Source organism: Rhinatrema bivittatum, chromosome 1, assembly GCF_901001135.1.
Source record: "Rhinatrema bivittatum chromosome 1, aRhiBiv1.1, whole genome shotgun sequence".
Lineage (NCBI taxonomy): Eukaryota > Metazoa > Chordata > Amphibia > Gymnophiona > Rhinatrematidae > Rhinatrema > Rhinatrema bivittatum.
Window position 1 is genome coordinate 436,308,905 of NC_042615.1, and position 17,061 is coordinate 436,325,965.

The 17,061-nt window shown below is 41.6% G+C and overlaps 1 protein-coding gene across 5 annotated transcripts in view; it reads right to left on the reverse strand.

Moving 5' to 3' along the window:
- LOC115093130 (zinc finger protein 701-like) overlaps positions 1–17,061 on the reverse strand; it is a 135,775-nt gene that overhangs the window by 12,346 nt on the left and 106,368 nt on the right. For 4 of the 5 annotated variants that reach the window (XM_029604883.1, XM_029604882.1, XM_029604879.1 and 1 more), the window contains 3 exons: positions 6,398–6,739; positions 6,197–6,313; positions 4,088–5,981 (listed from right to left, as the gene is read on the reverse strand). In XM_029604883.1, coding sequence (XP_029460743.1) covers positions 5,959–5,981; positions 6,197–6,313; positions 6,398–6,739 — 482 coding nt within the window. In that variant the 3' untranslated portion in view covers positions 4,088–5,958. Of the gene's footprint in view, positions 1–4,087; positions 5,982–6,196; positions 6,314–6,397; positions 6,740–17,061 lie in introns of those variants that run through there. The other variant, XM_029604869.1, reaches the window with a different exon arrangement.

Below are 17,061 nucleotides of genomic sequence, written 5' to 3' on the forward strand. Positions count from 1 at the left end.
GACCAGGAAGCACCTGCCCCCCAGGGGGTGGAGCACAGGAGGAGACAGAGGCTAGGAAGAGCTTCACCACTGGAAGCCCGCGGTCCCCCCAGGGTGGAGCCCGTAGGGACCTGGACCTCTTGGACTTAGGTGGGCCTCGCAGAGTCTCCCGGAGGGGTAGTAGAGAGGCGTGCCCATGAGCAGCAAGGGAGCGCGGTCGGTCACTAGGCTATAGGCCTGGAGAATCAGGGAAGGCCAGTACAGAGTAGGCAATGACAAGGCAAGGGACAAAGCCAGAATCAAGAGATGTAGTCAAAGGCAGCCGGGGTCAGATTCCGAGGATCAGTCCGAGGAGTGTCAGCCAAAGCAGGGGTCAGATTACAGGAATCAGTCTGAGAGTAGTCAACAAAGCAGGGGTCAGGTTCCAGAGGTCAGACAAGGTCACGAAGGCAGGCAGAGGTCAAGATCCAGGCAGCGAGCAGAATGACCAATGGACCAGGCAGAGATCAGTACCAGCGAGTCAGTCCGAAGGTACTACCTGGGGAGACAGGACAGACAGACGCTGGAACAGAAGGACACTGGAACAGGAGGGCACTGGACAAGGCTGGAACAGTAGGACGCTGGAACAAGGCTGAAACAGTAGGACGCTGGAACAAGACTGGAACAAGTCTTTGAACGCGGAGGCAAACTAGTACACATACAGTGCCTACCCGATTGCCAAGGCAAGGAAATGCAGGCAGGAACTTACTTATTTAGTACGTTCAATCAGGGCACACCGCGGAGCTAGGACACACCCCTGGCCCTACAAGAGTGTCAGCAATCAGATGCATGTTGGGTAAGAATGGTCATGCAAACAAATGTGTTATTATATCGTACCAGTTTGCCATTATGCATATCAATATAAGAAATGCTGACACAAACTAGCACAGAAAAAAAAATATAGATCGAGTAGCAAGTCAGCTATCTCTTGGTTCAATTGGAGCGAATGCCAATGATCCCCATGCTGCTCACTGCGTCACACTTCCTGTATAGCAAATTGAAACTATCTGTTAACATCACAGCGCGATCAAAACTGGATAAGTAAGAGATGTATGAAAAAGGAAAAACAAAATAAACAGATCATTTTAGTAGCAAAAAGGTACAAGGCATGGAGCCACGTCAGTAGAGGGTTTTTTTTTAAGAATTGGATATATAGAGGCTTGTTTTAATGTGTCCAGGAGGGTACCATAGCTAAGAGAAGAGTTAACCAATTTGGTGTTAAATCAAGAGGTTTCATTCTTTATGAGTTTTAACAGTGAGGTTGAACACTGGTTAAGAGGACTAGAGGTGGAATTCATTTTAGAAATGGTATAATTGATGTCTGACTCCGTAAGAATATCAAATTCTTCCCATTTCATTCCATCACTGAAAAAAAAGCATCCATGCCATTATCAACAGTAGGCTGAAAAGTATTTCTGACATCAATTACCTTTTGGTTAAAGTATGCAGCACAAGTGTCTGCTATGCTTACCCCCTAGAACTCTGGCTGGGTAAAAGCTGGGGCGCAAAGTATGCTCAGTGAACTGTCTAACCAAATGGAACAGTTCTTTAGGGTTATTGAATGGCAAGATTAATTTGGAATATATATGACTTCTTTGCTTTACTAATGGCTTCTTGGTAGTCTTTAAGACTAGATTTATATCTGATCAAATGAGAATTGATTGGATAGCATCATCATTTTCTTTCCGTCTTAATTCATTTTTTTTTTTTTACTGTGTAATGAGATATTATACCAAGGGGCTATCTTGATTCTCTTCCTTTTAAATGTTTTGACTGGAGTCAATTTATCTAGCGAATTAATATGAGTGAGGTATCCCAGCGGTTTAGAAACTCATGGGGGGGTGTCATCACAACTCCTCTCTAAGGGGGTCATTTTCGAAAACTTTCGCACGCGATAGCTAAATCAGGGTGGAGTCGGGGCGGCCTCTGGGTGGACTCCGTGACGACTTCGCCGACAGCGAAAGGTAAGATTCCTTATCGCTGCCAGTTTCGCGCAGAATAACACCTTTTATGGTGTAGTTATTCGGTGCGAAAGCCGGCAGCGATCGCACCACGGAGGTGCGATCGCTGCCTGCTTTCACAGGTCCGCCCCCCCCGCTTCGCCACCCAGCTCTAATAGTGGTAACATTTCCAGTGATAAGTCTTTAGGACCAGTGAAGCCTCTTTTGGTAATCGTACCATGATCCATGCATAATGTATGAATACTTACATTAAATTCAAGTGAAAACAGATGAGGTAATGATCACTCCAAGGGAAAGCATTAGCAGACATAGTTGCATCATCAATTGAGAAAAAGGTTTTATTAACAAAAACCAGGTCCAAAGATTGTCCATTGTTATGTATGGGTGTAGAGATAATCTGTTGCCAACCACCGGCAACTATCAGATTTAAAAAGGTTGTGGTGGCATGTGTCAAAGTATGATCATTGATGTGAAGATTAAAATCACCAAGGAAATATGTATTAGCATACATTAGTTTATTGCATTAGGAGTTACTTTTTTTTTTTAGTGAATATGTTAAGAAACAGTAAGATGAGTTTCATTACACAGTTTTAGTACCAGTGCTCAGGGATCCCTATTTAATGCATACGTCTGGCTGCATCCTCTGGCTATTTTTACTACCAGGTATTAGGGAAGGAAAACGTTCAGTGACAATCAGTAACTAATTCCCCTTTCTTTTATTTATGATTAAAATGATCTTTATTAGAAAATTGCATGACCTGACATTACACACAACAAAGATAGTACAATGCAAAAATTAAGATTTTACATCATGCTTCTGTTCAACCAACAAACAATCCTAAAACAGCAAAACCCATAAGGTTGGGGTTAAAGCTACCTGCTATTTATACCTAGAAGTTCTCTATCATCAAGATTTGTATAAATATATTTAGGCAGATAACCTTGCTCTAAGCAATATTAGATTCGAGTTGTTTGGGAGTCTCCCAAAAAGGAAAAGAATTGACTGTACCTTCTCTTTGTAAACTTCAGAAATGGCTCCCACTTATTCAAAACTTTCTGGTATGTATTTCATACACAGAAATCAATCAGCAAAAGTATGAAAACTTGCCACATCTGTTTCAGCCAGCAGGTAATTGAGAATTATACTGGAGAGTCTGTAATCTTATAGATCCATGAGATCTCTTCAGATCTCATGGATGCACACAAAAGAAAATGGATATGATGCCATTAGTAATGAATTTTGCTGCAAAAGATTTTATACAATTTGGGGTAGATTTTTAAACACACGCGCGCGCTAACTGGCACGCGCACATGGACACGCAATTTTATAACATGCGTGCGCTGGCATGCGCATGTTATAAAATCCGGGACGCTGCGTGCAAGGGGGGGTTGAATAATGCAATTTTTGCGTGGCAACGCATCGCAGCCTTCTCCAGTTCCCTCCCAGTCTGGAGGGAACATCTCTACCCTCCTGCCCATACTCCCTCCCTCTTCCCCTGTCCTCACCGACCCCTTAAAAGGCCCTACCATTTTTTTTTCTTTGTTTTAGAACTTATACCAGCTCCTGAACTAGCATAAGTCGTACGCGCTGGCAGGCTGCCAGGGCGCAATCCCCTGGCACAGCAGGAAATGGCTGCTGTACCGGCCGCCTCCAGCTCTGCCCCGCGCCCTTCCCGCCCCTTTTCTTCAGCTCGGCTCTTGTGCACATAACGAGGGTTAAGCGTGCAGCCGGGACCCTTCGAAAATGCGCACGTAACCCCCATATTTTATGCGTGCGGGCGATTTAAAATTCACCTGTTTATTTCTGTGGTGACAACAGTTTATTCCTTTGTGCAGGTTATAGCCTTACAGGCTAATTTTAAATGGCCGGCATGCGTAAAAAACAGGGGTTATGCGCGTGGCAGGACCTAGCGCGTGCTGCGCACATTTTAGAAGGGGCCCGGCCTCGTTCGTAACTCGTGTTACGCGCAGAAGTGCCGGGCCAAAGAAAAGGAGTGGTCTGGGGCTGGAGGCGGCAGGTACAGCGGCCATTTGCAGCTGTACCGGGGAAGGAAATCCTGGTGCGCAAAAAATTGCTACTGCTCCATTGGAGCAGTAAGCAATGAAATAAGAAAAAAAAAAGTAGGAGATAGGGTTTAGGAGGTGGGGAGGAGAGGGGAAGCGGAAGGGAGGTTACGGAGGCAGTAGGGAACTGGGGAAGGCCCAAATGTGTTGCTGCGTGAAACTTGCACAAATCTACCCTCCCTTGCGTGCGGTGCACACATGCGCACACAAATTACAAAATCTGGCGCTCATGTGCATGCGGCCCAACGATTTAAATCGGCATGTCCATGCATGTGCATCGGGAAGCGTGCGCACATGGACGCGAGCGCGCACGTACTAAAACCTACCCCTTATTGATGTTACTGATCATGCATGTTACTTTGGCTGTCAGATTTAACTTAGGTAGTCTTTGTCCTTCCTAGATCCAAGCATACATCTCTACCTGCACCCAGTCTAGGTGCTCAGCTATCAGCTGTTATTTTCCTTTCTTGGACATTCTGGCATCTCTCTTCCTACTGAGTTGCTGCCTCATCATTCACTAATATCTTACCCGTGGCTGCCTCCAATTGCTCTGACTTTTTCAGCATCTCCTTCTGGTCCTTCTCTCTCTTGCTAATTCTCTTTCTGAGTCATCACTTATGTACTTCTGTTTTAGGATTTTTTAAAAATATTTTTTCCTTTCATAACATTACTCTTTATTCCAGTTTTTGGCAGGCTTTCATGCATACCTTGTAGATTTATATACAGGCATCAAAATAGCAGCGCATTATCTCCTTTGTATCTTTTGGATCTATCCAACTGTAGTTAGTCATCTTAATATTTTTTTAATTAGTTTCTGTGATCTGTTTCCTGCTGCAGTGGGACCATACACATGTGCTTATCATTGCACCAGGGGTGTTGTTTTCACCTAAAATTTGACACTCTCACTAGGGTAAAACACGATGAATAAGTGCATTTTTATTCTGAATTGAACAAACCAAAAATGGACTTATTCCATAAAATATGAAAATTATTCAGCCATAAAATATGACCCCAGTTATAAAGCAGCCGGTGTCACTGTACTACTGAACCCAGTGGGGGCAGAAGCAACTGGGGTTACCTTCTGCCCCTTTCTATCTAGAATATTCTGGCAGAAATGGTAAGCATGTCCAAGGGGGAGAGGGCTGTGGGGGGAGGGGGAGGAATTGTGGGTTTGTGTTTTTTTTATTTCGGTTGACAAATGAATTGAACCAAAATAAATATCAAACACAGTGAATCCCCTAAAAAGGAAATGAAAATATTTTGTGCACTCATTCCTACTCTATCACCATCATAAGCCTAGTGCTTAGAATAAGGGTGGGCACTTTTAGTTCCCAGGTAATGTGCAGCCAATATGAATTTTTCTTTTTTAATCCTTTTATACTTCAATAGTGGTGGATGCCTTGCTGAGAGTTGGTGTTGATATTGTTCAGTGAGATCACCACATGAAGTTACTCAGCAAGATTCAGTAAGAGAAATTTACTCAGTTCAATTCTCTCCCATTCAGAACTTCCTCCCAGGGGCAATGTCTCCAAATGGGTTTGTTTTGTGCATGCCTTCACAGTCTCCCATGTGGGTCATTTCGTGATGTCTCAGCTGGTACATCAGACAAAAAGATTTATCACATTCAGAACATTTAAATGGTGTCTCTTTTATGTGGGTCATTTTATGTAACCGCAGGCTCTGTTTCAAAATAAAACATTTATCACATTCAGAACATTTAAATGGTTTTTCTCCAGTGTGGGTCATTTCATGCGAGCGCAGAGCAACTTTAACACGGAAACATTTATCACATTCTGAACATTGAAATGGTTTTTCTCCAGTGTGGACTGTTGCATGTCTTTTCATCTCAGATAGATGATAGAATCTTCTTTCGCATTCTGAACATTTAAATCTTTTCTCTCCTGTGTGGGTCATTTCATGGCGATGCAAGTTTCCAATCTGTCGGAAACATTTATCACATTCAGAACATTTAAATGGTTTCTCACTTTTGTGAATCATTTCATGTTGTCTCATATCATATTCATAACGGAATCTTCTTTCGCATTCTGAACATTTCAATCCTTTCTCTTCAATGTGGCTCTTTTCATGGCGATGTAAGCTGGCTTTCTGATGGAAACATTTATCACATTTAGAACACTTAAATGGTTTCTCACCTGTGTGGATCCTTGCATGTCTTCTCATTTCAGAATGGTGATAGAATCTTCTTTCGCATTCTGAACATTTGAATCGTTTCTCTCCTGTGTGTGAGATTTCATGGCGACGCAGGTTGCCTATTTGATAGAAACATTTATCACATTCAGAACATTTAAATGATTTCTCTCCGTTGTGAAACATTTCATGTTGTCTCAACTCACATTGGCATTTGAAACTTTTTTTGCATTCTGAACATTTGAATGGTTCCTCTTTCAGTGGTAGTATGTGAGTGGTTTCATATAGTTGCAGGTGGCCTTTCTGTGAAAAACTTTTATCACATTCTGAACTTTTCTCGCCCTTGTAGAATCTTTCATATCTTCTCAGCTCAGATTTGTGAATTAAGCTTTCGTCACATCCAGAATATTTCTCTTCGCTGTATATTTGTTCATGTTTTCTTATGTCTGGTTTTTCACTAAAGCTTTTATCATAATCTAAATATTTAAATAGATTCTGTCCATTGTGAAATGTCTCATGACTTGTAAGCTGTGTGTTGAATCCATCATCTGTTGGATAAAAATGAGAGTATGCTCATTAATTTGTTTATCTTTATAAACTGCCCAATCTATCAGATTCTCAGGGAAGGATAACACCAAAAACATATAATACAATACTGTAAAGCAATAAATATACCATGCAAACATAAAACAATTACTGTACATTCTGGGTGAGAGGAAAAGGGGCTGTAAAAGCCCAGGGTTTGTGCTAAACCATTTTCAAATGTGACTTTAAGTCCCTCCCATCCTGCCTTTTGTCCAACCATCCCAGGGTCCAGGTCTTCTTATACAGACTTGTTCACTTTATCCTCATCCACCTTCCTTTCTATTTCCTTTCTTATTTCTTGCATTCTCCCAAATACAATTACAATACCTTGGCATGGAATAGAACAATTCCTCTGAGGACTTTGTGACAGAGCAACAAAAGAAGCAATCATTTCTCCCATACACCACACTTGGTAGGTTGTAACTATGGTCTTGGGCTGCTACTCGCCTCCTTCTGATGTGGGTGCTAAGGGCCCTATTACAATTATAAACTATGATGGAGAGTAGTGAAAAGGCAGTGAAAGAAGATGTCCGGAGGTGACTTTTTGACATGTCACACAAGAAGTCATTATTCTTATTTTTTAAGTATAAGTAGCTTTATAAATTGCTCAGCATTCAAGCTTCAGTTTTGTGCTTTGCTTTTGCTAGACAGACAGATGCCACAGAAGGGAAAATGCTAGATAAAATTGCCGTGCAAGCTAAAAATTTATTAGGCCACAGTATTACAGAGTTATGTTTAGAACTCACCAAAGTTGTTTGCCACTTTAGTTTAGTTGCAGACTCATAGATAGCATTTACATACAGAGCGGAAGAGAATTTACATACAGCCATTCGGATTGTTTATAATAAATGGCCAGTCATAGAAATATTTTGACAACTGTGTAACCCAGTTACTGGTTTAGGGGTTGGAAATGTACAAAGAGTACACCCTACATAATGCCTTATTATCAGTAAAATTATCTGAGAGCTTCCTACTGGTGTCCTGCATGACAGTCTCTCATTCTCTCTCCATAAAGTATGACTTATTATACTAATGTTGCATTTAATAAAAAAGGATTTTTTTTCTCCACAGCTGTTGGCTCTAAGCATTTATTTGATTCACATCAGTTGGCAACTCACCAACTAATGTGGGTGAGTAGGAGTTGCCTGCTTAGCTGCCCTGTTTAAGGGAAAGGAGACATTGTTTTTTTCCTTACCTTCGTTCTCCTGCAGGAAGGAGCCCTACAGTTCACCACTGTCAACTGGCGGAGTCGGGTGAGGCAGAGGCCCAGCGGGAGCTTCACCTATACCAACCCAAGTTCCCCTTAGGTTGAGCCCTCAGGTGCGGGGGCCAGTAGGTCTTAGGTGGGGACCTCTCTGAAGAAATTGAAGATCCGTGGGCCAGAATGCAAGGCAGGTCAGAGTGAGGGCAGGCGGTGTTCAAGAATGTCCAAAACAGACATTGCTAAGGCACTGGAGGACGTCTGCAGGGGCATTTTATAAGGCCAGATGAGTGATGTCATCAAACAGCTCCTCCGGTCTTTTCCCGCTACTGGCTCTTTAAAATTATGGAGGTTGGTCGCACACATGCTTTAGAAGGAGCGGGGCCAAGTGGCACCAGGACTCTACCACATTATGATGTAGCTTCCTGCCACATGAGAAGAAGAGGCAACCCAGTAGCATTGTTGAACAGCAGCAGAGGGTCAGCCCGAGGGGTAAGTGCAGCGGTTTGGGGGTCCCCTCCACAGACCGCTGAATGCAATGGTACCCCTTCTCTTATGCCCCCCTCCCTGAGGCTCTTGTTTCTTGGAATGGCATGAGTGGAAGTCCTTTAGTAGGCTAAGATCCAAGATGTTGGAGACTGGCTCCCAAGAATTTTCCTCTTCCCACTTGGTGAGGTATTAGAAAGGGACCAATGTAACAGAGAGCCAGACGCATGAAAGGCACTCTCAAACGTATGTGTCATGTGCTCGGCCACACTCTCTTGCCCCCCTCAGAACTGAGGGGGCGGTCTTCTGTGGGCATCAATGGTTCTCTTGGCCCTGTCTGCGCTCTTCTAAATAAGGGTGTTGGTCTGTGTCCAAAGCTCTTGTAGCTCCTGGGCAGACAATTGGGCTGCAGGTGAAGATACCATCACTGGGAGAGGCAGAGGAGATAATGAAAGTCCCAGTTGTGGCATTCACATAGGTGTTGTGTGAGAACTCGGCCCAAAGTAGGAGAGTGGTCCAACTGTCCTGGTGCTCGTTGTCATAGGCAGAGAGAAAGGTTCAGAGAGTATGGTTTATGTGTTTGGCCTCTCCAGTTCCTTGAGGATGGTAAGCTGTAGTGAAATCCAGCATGATGCCAAATTTTCTACAATGAGTACCAGTATTTAGTGGTTAATTGCACTCCTCAATCTGACAGGATGTGCTTGGGCAAGCCATGGAGGCGAAATACATTGAGCATGAAGTTGTGCTAACTCTGGGACAGAAGGAAGGCCCAGAAGTGCCACAACGTGAGCTATTTTTGAGAAACAATCGATGACCACCCAGATCACGGTGGAGCCATCTGAGAGGGGAGGTCCACGATGAAATCCGTGGACAAGTGGGTCCAGAGTTTTATGCTGTGCACAGGTAGGGCATGAGTCAACATAATATCATCCAAGGGGCAGGGCTATCACCGGCAACAAGCAGAAACAGTAAGGCAAACAGCAAACCTGAGAAAATATAAAACAGCAAGTCCAGCAGTTTGACATATGGGAACTCAATCGCAGGTAGGCAGTCTATAGATTCCCTATGCCAGTACCCCCTACTCCAGGAATGAATCTAATTGAATATGATTTGTCTCGATTAACTGCTTCAGTGGTCTCATACTGCAAAATACTAACTGAAGTTATTTCTAGGGCATCTCTACAGGTAAAAGAGACACTGCCAAAATCCGGAGTGGATATTGCACATGGTATACAGCCTGGTGATACTGTTCTCATTTGAAACTTCCTCTAGGGAACAGCTTTTGAGACTCGCTGAGAAGGGGCCTTATCAGGTTCTACTCACCACATCAACAACTGTAAAAGTCAAAGGGAAAAAAGCCTGGATCCATGCCTCCCACATCAAAGCTTGCAAGCCAATGCCAGGAAGAGAAACAGACCGAGAATGGAAACAGATGACATCGACCAGGAGTAAAAGACAAGCACAGACCAATAAGAAGATGAATCCTTAAAACAAGGAGGGTGGGTATAATAATCCCTCCTCCTTTGCCTATTACCTTATATTGTGATTCAAGATCACACCATGGCATTTCTATAATTTGTTTTCTGTTCAGTGGTGTACCATTGGCCTGTCCACACCTTACAAACACCTATATTGCTCCAACTATGACCAGGGCCAATTCTTTTAGCTTAACTAACTGTTGGATCTGCATGCAGTCTAGGCAAAAAGTTGTGGGTCATTTCATCCCACTTCTTGATTCAATGAATAAGACTGCCACCTCTATTACTACTGCCACCGATTGTAAATATTTCCCAATGCAGTCATCTGACCCTACTGCAAGTTTATGTGCTCGATAGATTAAGACACAAACAAATGTATCCTCCACTGGACTTAAGTGTAAGAATACTACTATTAAGGTATATTCCAATGGTACCAGGACTATGCCAAAGACCTGGAATTGCTCAGACTGTTTTTGTAACAATACTACACCTACACATATGTTTTATTAATCAAACTCATGTTTTCCATTTAAAAAATATTATTTCTCCTATTAATAGTTGCAATACTTCTGATATAAAAGAAATCCAACTCCCTATCTTTTACAATGAGGGGATGGTTAGAAATCATTGATTAAAAAAAACCCTGCAGCACATTTATTGATTTCCTCTCTATGGGTTTACTATCTTGGACATGGATGGGGAAGTAAATGTACTAATAGCACAGGTACTGTCACTATAGGTTTCATACGTTTTCCCAATAAGAAATTGAGTCAGTTGGGGGGTTCAAAAAATATATATGTATTACTCGCATATTTAATTATGCATGTGCATGGGAATTTAAGAAAGAAAGCTCTCCCACCTGACAACATAAGGAGGAAAGCTTTTTTTGAGTATCTTTAGAGACATCGGGGAATACTCTTACCCTACAGCCGAGAAATACAACATTTCTTAAACACATCCTAAGCAACCACTCCTTGTCTGGCTCTAACGCCAGTGTCACTATTAGAGTTGCAGGTAATGCTTGTTCAGTATCTGATGTCTCTAATATTGCCGAGATATCCAAAGGAGGTTCCCTTCTCTGGATCTCCGCATCAGGGTCCTCTCTCTGCTCCGTTGGGTTTCTCACTCGTGGCAAATAGAAAATCTTTGAAAGAGATGGCATAGCTGACTCATCGATTTTCAAAACTTCCCGAAGATATTTCTTGAAGATCTCTCTAGGGGAACTCAACGGCACTTGTGGAAAGTTTATACATCTCAAATTCAGATTCTTCATTTGGTTCTCCATATTCTCTATTTTCACAGCCATATTCTTTTTATGGTACCCGTAATGGAGAAGGTTTTCATGGATTCAGATGGACTGAATCAAATCACGGTGAACCTAGAAGATGTGGTAGGCCTGATTGACAAACTGAAGAGTAGTAAATCACCTGGCCCGGATGGTATACACCCCAGGGTTCTGAAGGAACTAAAAAATGAAATTTCAGACCTATTAGTAAAAATTTGTACCTAAAAGATACAAAAAGGACTCTAAGAGCATTGGAAAGAAAATGGAGAAAATATAAAACATCCGAGAACCTAACTAAATACAGAAAGCATCTAGCTTTCTACAAACAGCTAATACTCAATGTTAAGAGAGAATATTTCAGCAATAAAATAGAAAAATTTGCAAATAATCCAAGAACACTATTCTCAATAGTTTCAAACCTAACCAGTGACAAACAGGAATCAACACAAAACCTACCAGAAACAAAATGTAATGAAATTGCCAAATTTTTCAGTGACAAAATCACTAAATTAAAAGACAAACTTCCAAATACTGCCAACCAAGAAATTAAAATGCAAAAAAGGGATGTCAACCCATGGACATCTGTCACTGAGATATCTGAAATGGAAGTGGAACAGATGCTAAAAAATGTAAACCCCGCCCCACACAAAATTGACACAATACCTACAATTGAACTGAAGAAATCAGCTAACATAGTCGCCCATACACTGACTAAAATCATAAACCTATCCCTAGAAGAAGGAACAATGCCAGATATACTGAAAGGAGCAATAATAAAACCAATAATTAAGAAAAAAAACAGTGATCTCCTTATCCTAAACAACTACAGACCAGTATCAAATCTTCCTTTAATAGCTAAACTAATCGAAAAAACAGTACAGAAACAGCTAGCTGAACACCTGGATAACAATAACATACTGTACCCATCTCAACACGGTTTTCGAAAACACTACAGCACTGAGACTCTTCTCCTCTCTCTAACAGATAACATTCTGAGAGGCTTTGATAATGGTAAACACTATATTCTACTAATGCTTGACCTATCGGCAGCCTTTGACACAGTAAACCATAAAATACTACTAAATAGACTGGAAGAAATCGGATTACACGGCCAAACATTAAAATGGTTCAGTTCATATCTAAAAAACAGGTTTTTCCAAGTTCAGACCAACAACACAGTATCAGAAAAAATTAATCTCAAAACAGGAGTTCCACAGGGATCAGCACTATCTGCGACCCTTTTTAACATATACATGCTGCCATTATGCCACCTACTTGCAGGACTAGGAATTATCCACTACATTTATGCCGACGACATCCAACTAATTCTACCCATAGACGACACTTTAGAGGAAACATTAAACCTAGCCAACATGTATCTAAGCATTATAAAACAACTACTGACACAAATGGAACTTGTAATTAATATTGATTTATTTATTTATTTATTTTTAATTTTTATAGACCGAAGTTCTTGTAGGAACTACAAATCAATCCGGTTTACATACAACTTTTAAATGCCCAAAAAGAATAGTGGGCTTTACATAGAACAGTTGAACAATAAAACAGGTAACAATAGAACTAACAATAATGCTGGAACAAATAGAATAGATAACCAATTAAACATAGTAATATAGTAATAAATATTATATAGAAAATAAATATAAAAGAGATAGAGTAAATGGAGTGTGAGTACAGTATAAATACAAAAGATGAAAGAGCTCAAAAATTAAGGTACAGTTGAAAAAAAATCGTAATAGGAAAAACAATTGATAAAACAGAATTTCGACACTTAGAACGAAAAAATTCTGAAATCAGTCAAACCTCAATAATTCTCAAAGACAACCAGAAAATTGAACTAACTGGAAAAGTACGTAACCTGGGAATAATTATAGACCCTGAAATCAATCTGAAACAACACATATCACTAAAAGTAAAGGAAGGTTATGCAAAGCTTATGGTACTCAGAAAACTTAAACCACTACTAACTCAAAATGACTTCCGAACAATACTACAGGCACTAATTTTCTCCAGCACAGACTACTGCAATGCCCTTATGCTAGGACTACCAAATACGACATTAAGACCACTGCAAATACTACAGAACACAGCAGCTAGAATACTAACCGGAAAAAGAAGGCGGGACCATATAACTGAAACCCTAGCATAGTTACATTGGCTACCAATTGAACACAGAATTAAATACAAAACCCTATGTACCATTCACAAACTAATTTATGATGAGAAATCAGATTGGCTAAACACAGCATTATGGGTACACACGCCACACAGGAATCTCCGATCAGCAAATAAAGTACTCCTAACCATTCCATCAGTTAAAACAGCAAGACTGACCCAAGTGAGAGAAAGAGCCCTATCACTAGCAGGACCCATAATCTGGAACACAATGCCTCCAGAGATCAGACTACAACGTGATCTAAAGACATTCAAGAAAAGTTTAAAAACATGGCTTTTTAAACAAGCATTTTACAAAGAGACAAAAGAATAGAGAGAAATTATTCAGGAAAAGACAGAAAGGCACAGACACACAGTACATAGAATTTTACAATAGATTAGTTTATGAACTCTACACCACAACAAACATAACTATAATACTATGTGTGATAAAACTACCCGTGTAAGTACCTTGGTACAACTGGTCATGACTTCACTAAATGTCTATGTCTAATGATATATTGTAACCGAACCTTTAACGGCACCTGTTAGAATGTACTATAGTATGCTTTTACCCTCATTAAATATGTGCCTACATGTAAACCATTGCGATGGTATTTAACTTAGCAACGGTATAGAAAAGTTTTTAAATTAAATTATCATTAAAATCATCCATTGTACCTGAAGACTGGAGGATAGCAAATGTAACCCCAATATTTAAAAAGGGCTCCAGGGGTGATCCGGGAAACTACAGACCGGTTAGCCTGACTTCAGTGCCAGGAAAAATAGTGGAAAGAGTTCTAAACATCAAAATCACAGAACATATAGAAAGACATGGTTTATTGGAACAAAGTCAGCATGGCTTTACCCAGGGCAAGTCTTGCCTCACAAATCTGCTTCACTTTTTTGAAGGAGTTAATAAACATGTGGATAAAGGTGAACCGGTAGATATAGTATACTTGGATTTTCAGAAGGCGTTTGACAAAGTGCGCTGCCTGTTCCCTCCGAGGCCGCTCCGAAATCAGAGCGGCCTCGGAAGGAACTTTCTTTCCACCCCCCCCCCCCCCGCACCTTCCCCTCCCTTTCCCTACCTAACCCACCCCCCGGCCCTATCTAAACCCCCCCCTACCTTTGTTGGCAGATTTACGCCTGCTGAAAGCAGGCGTAAATCTGTGCGCGCCTGCGGGCTGCTGGCACGCATCACTCGACCCGGGGGCTGGTCTGGAGGCCTCGACCACACCCTCGGGCCGGCACCATATATATATATATATAATATATATATATATATTTTTTTTTTTTTTTACCAAGTAACCAGTACAGACTGTGAGTTTTGCACCTCCACCATCTGCTGGAGACAGAGAAATACAGACAGACTGTGGGTGGCACCTGGGTATATATAGCCAAGTCTGTCAAAACTTCTCTGTCTCCATCTGCTGGAGGGGAGGCAAAACCCAGGAGTCTGGACTGATCCGGGTACGTACAGGGAAGGCCCTTTTTATAAACTTTCTGGAGGTCTTATGTACTTTAATATTTTTCTTTTTAGTGAGGATGCTGCTGGGGTACATTAATATGCTCTTCAAACTTACTGTATGATTTGTGGAACAACTATATGGGTACTCCTGAAGAAGCCTGATTCGGCAAAACATGTTTGGTTTCTTTGAAGAAGAATGGATTAATTTACCAGCGACTACCACTGATTGAATTGTTTGCAATACATTTGGATTATGTTTTGAAACATAGAAATCATGGCAGAAGAAGATCAACAGCCCATCCAGTCTGCCCAGCAAGCTTTCGCACTTTTTTTCTCTCATACTTATCTGTTACTCTTGGCCCTTAGTAACGTTTTGGTTCTGTTTCCCTTCCCCCCTCCATTAATGTAGAGAGCAGTGTTGGAACTGCATCTAAGTGAAATATCTAGCTTAATTAGTTAGGGATAGTAACCGCCGCAATACGCAAGCTACACCCATGCTTGTTTACCCCGACTATGTAATTCAGTCCTTTTTGGTTGTTGTCTGTATATAGATCCACTTTTCTTCATTCCCCCTGCCATTGACGCAGAGAGCCATGCTGGATATGCATTGAAAGTGAAGTATCAGACTTTCTCCCTTGCCGTTGAACCAGAGAGTAATATGCATTGAAAGTGAAGTATCAGGCTTATTTGGTTTGGAGTAGTATCCGCTGTAACAAGCAAGCTACTCCCTGCTTTTTTGTGAATGGAAATCCTTTTTTTTTCCCCACATTATCTCTTGCCGTTGAAGCTTAGAGCAATGTTGGAGTCGCATAACTGTGTATGTTTATTGAATAAGGGTATTATCTCCGGTAGTAGCCGTCATTCCCGCGAGCCACCCACTCTTCATACACATCCTCTAGACTTTATGGATCCACAGTGTTTATCCCATGCCCCTTTGAATTCCTTCACAGTTCTGGTCTTCACCACTTCCTCCGGAAGGGCATTCCAGGCATCCACCACCCTCTCCATGAAGAAATACTTCCTGATATTGGTTCTGAATCTTCCTCCCTGGAGTTTTAAATCGTGACCCCTGGTTCTGCTGATTTTTTTCCGACGGATAAGGTTTGTCGTTATTTTTGGATCATTAAAACCTTTCAAGTATGTGAAAGTCTGTATCATATCACCTCTGCTCCTCCTTTCCTCCATGGTGTACATATTTAGATTCTTCAATCTCTCCTCAAGACATTTGATGAAGACCCTCCATCTTTTTGGTCGCCCTTCTCTGGACCGCCTCCATCCTGTCTCTATCCCTTCGTAGATACGGTTTCCAGAACTGAGCACGGTACTCCAGGTGAGGCCTCACCAAGGACCTGTACAAGGGGATAATCACTTCCCTTATCTTACTCGATATTCCTCTCTATGCAGCCCAGCATTCTTCTGGCTTTAGTTATCGCCTTGTCACATTGTTTTCCCGACTTCAGATCATTAGACACTATCACCCCTAGGTCTCTCTCTTGCTCCGTAGACATCAGCCCTTCACCCCCCCCCCCCCCCCCCCCCCATCGAATACAGTTCTTTCGGATTTCCACACCACATATGCATGACTTTGCACTTCTTGGCACTGAATCTCAGCTGCCATATCTTCGACCACTCTTCCAGCTTCCTTAAATCCCGTTTCATTCTCTCCACTCCTTCTGGCGTGTCCACTCTGTTGCAGATCTTAGTGTCATCCGCAAACAGACAAACCTTACCTTCTATCTCATCAGCTATGTCGCTCACATAGATATTGAACAGGACCGGTCCCAACACCGATCCTTGCGGCACTCCACTCAACACTGCTCTCTCTTAACAGTAAGTTCCATTTACCATCACACATTGTCGTCTGTCCGTCAACCAGTTTGCAATCCAGGCAAACTGGATTTTGAAACCTTAACTTTACAGTCCATTCATTGATACCTTTTAACAGTTTTTGTGATTTTCTCCTCCCCTTCTTCCTTTTCTGAGGTTTATTTTGCCTCTTGATATTTTGGGATTTTCTTCTGGTTTTTTGCCCCTTTTGTCTTTTTTTGGGTAGTTTTTGTAGTATGTTGTTTGTCTTATATGTGTATATGTATATGTGTTGGTTTGGTTCCCCAACAGTGTTAATGTGATTGTGATTTCTTTGATTTTTGTCAGTACTATTTTTTGGTTCTTTTTAATGATCTAGGTTT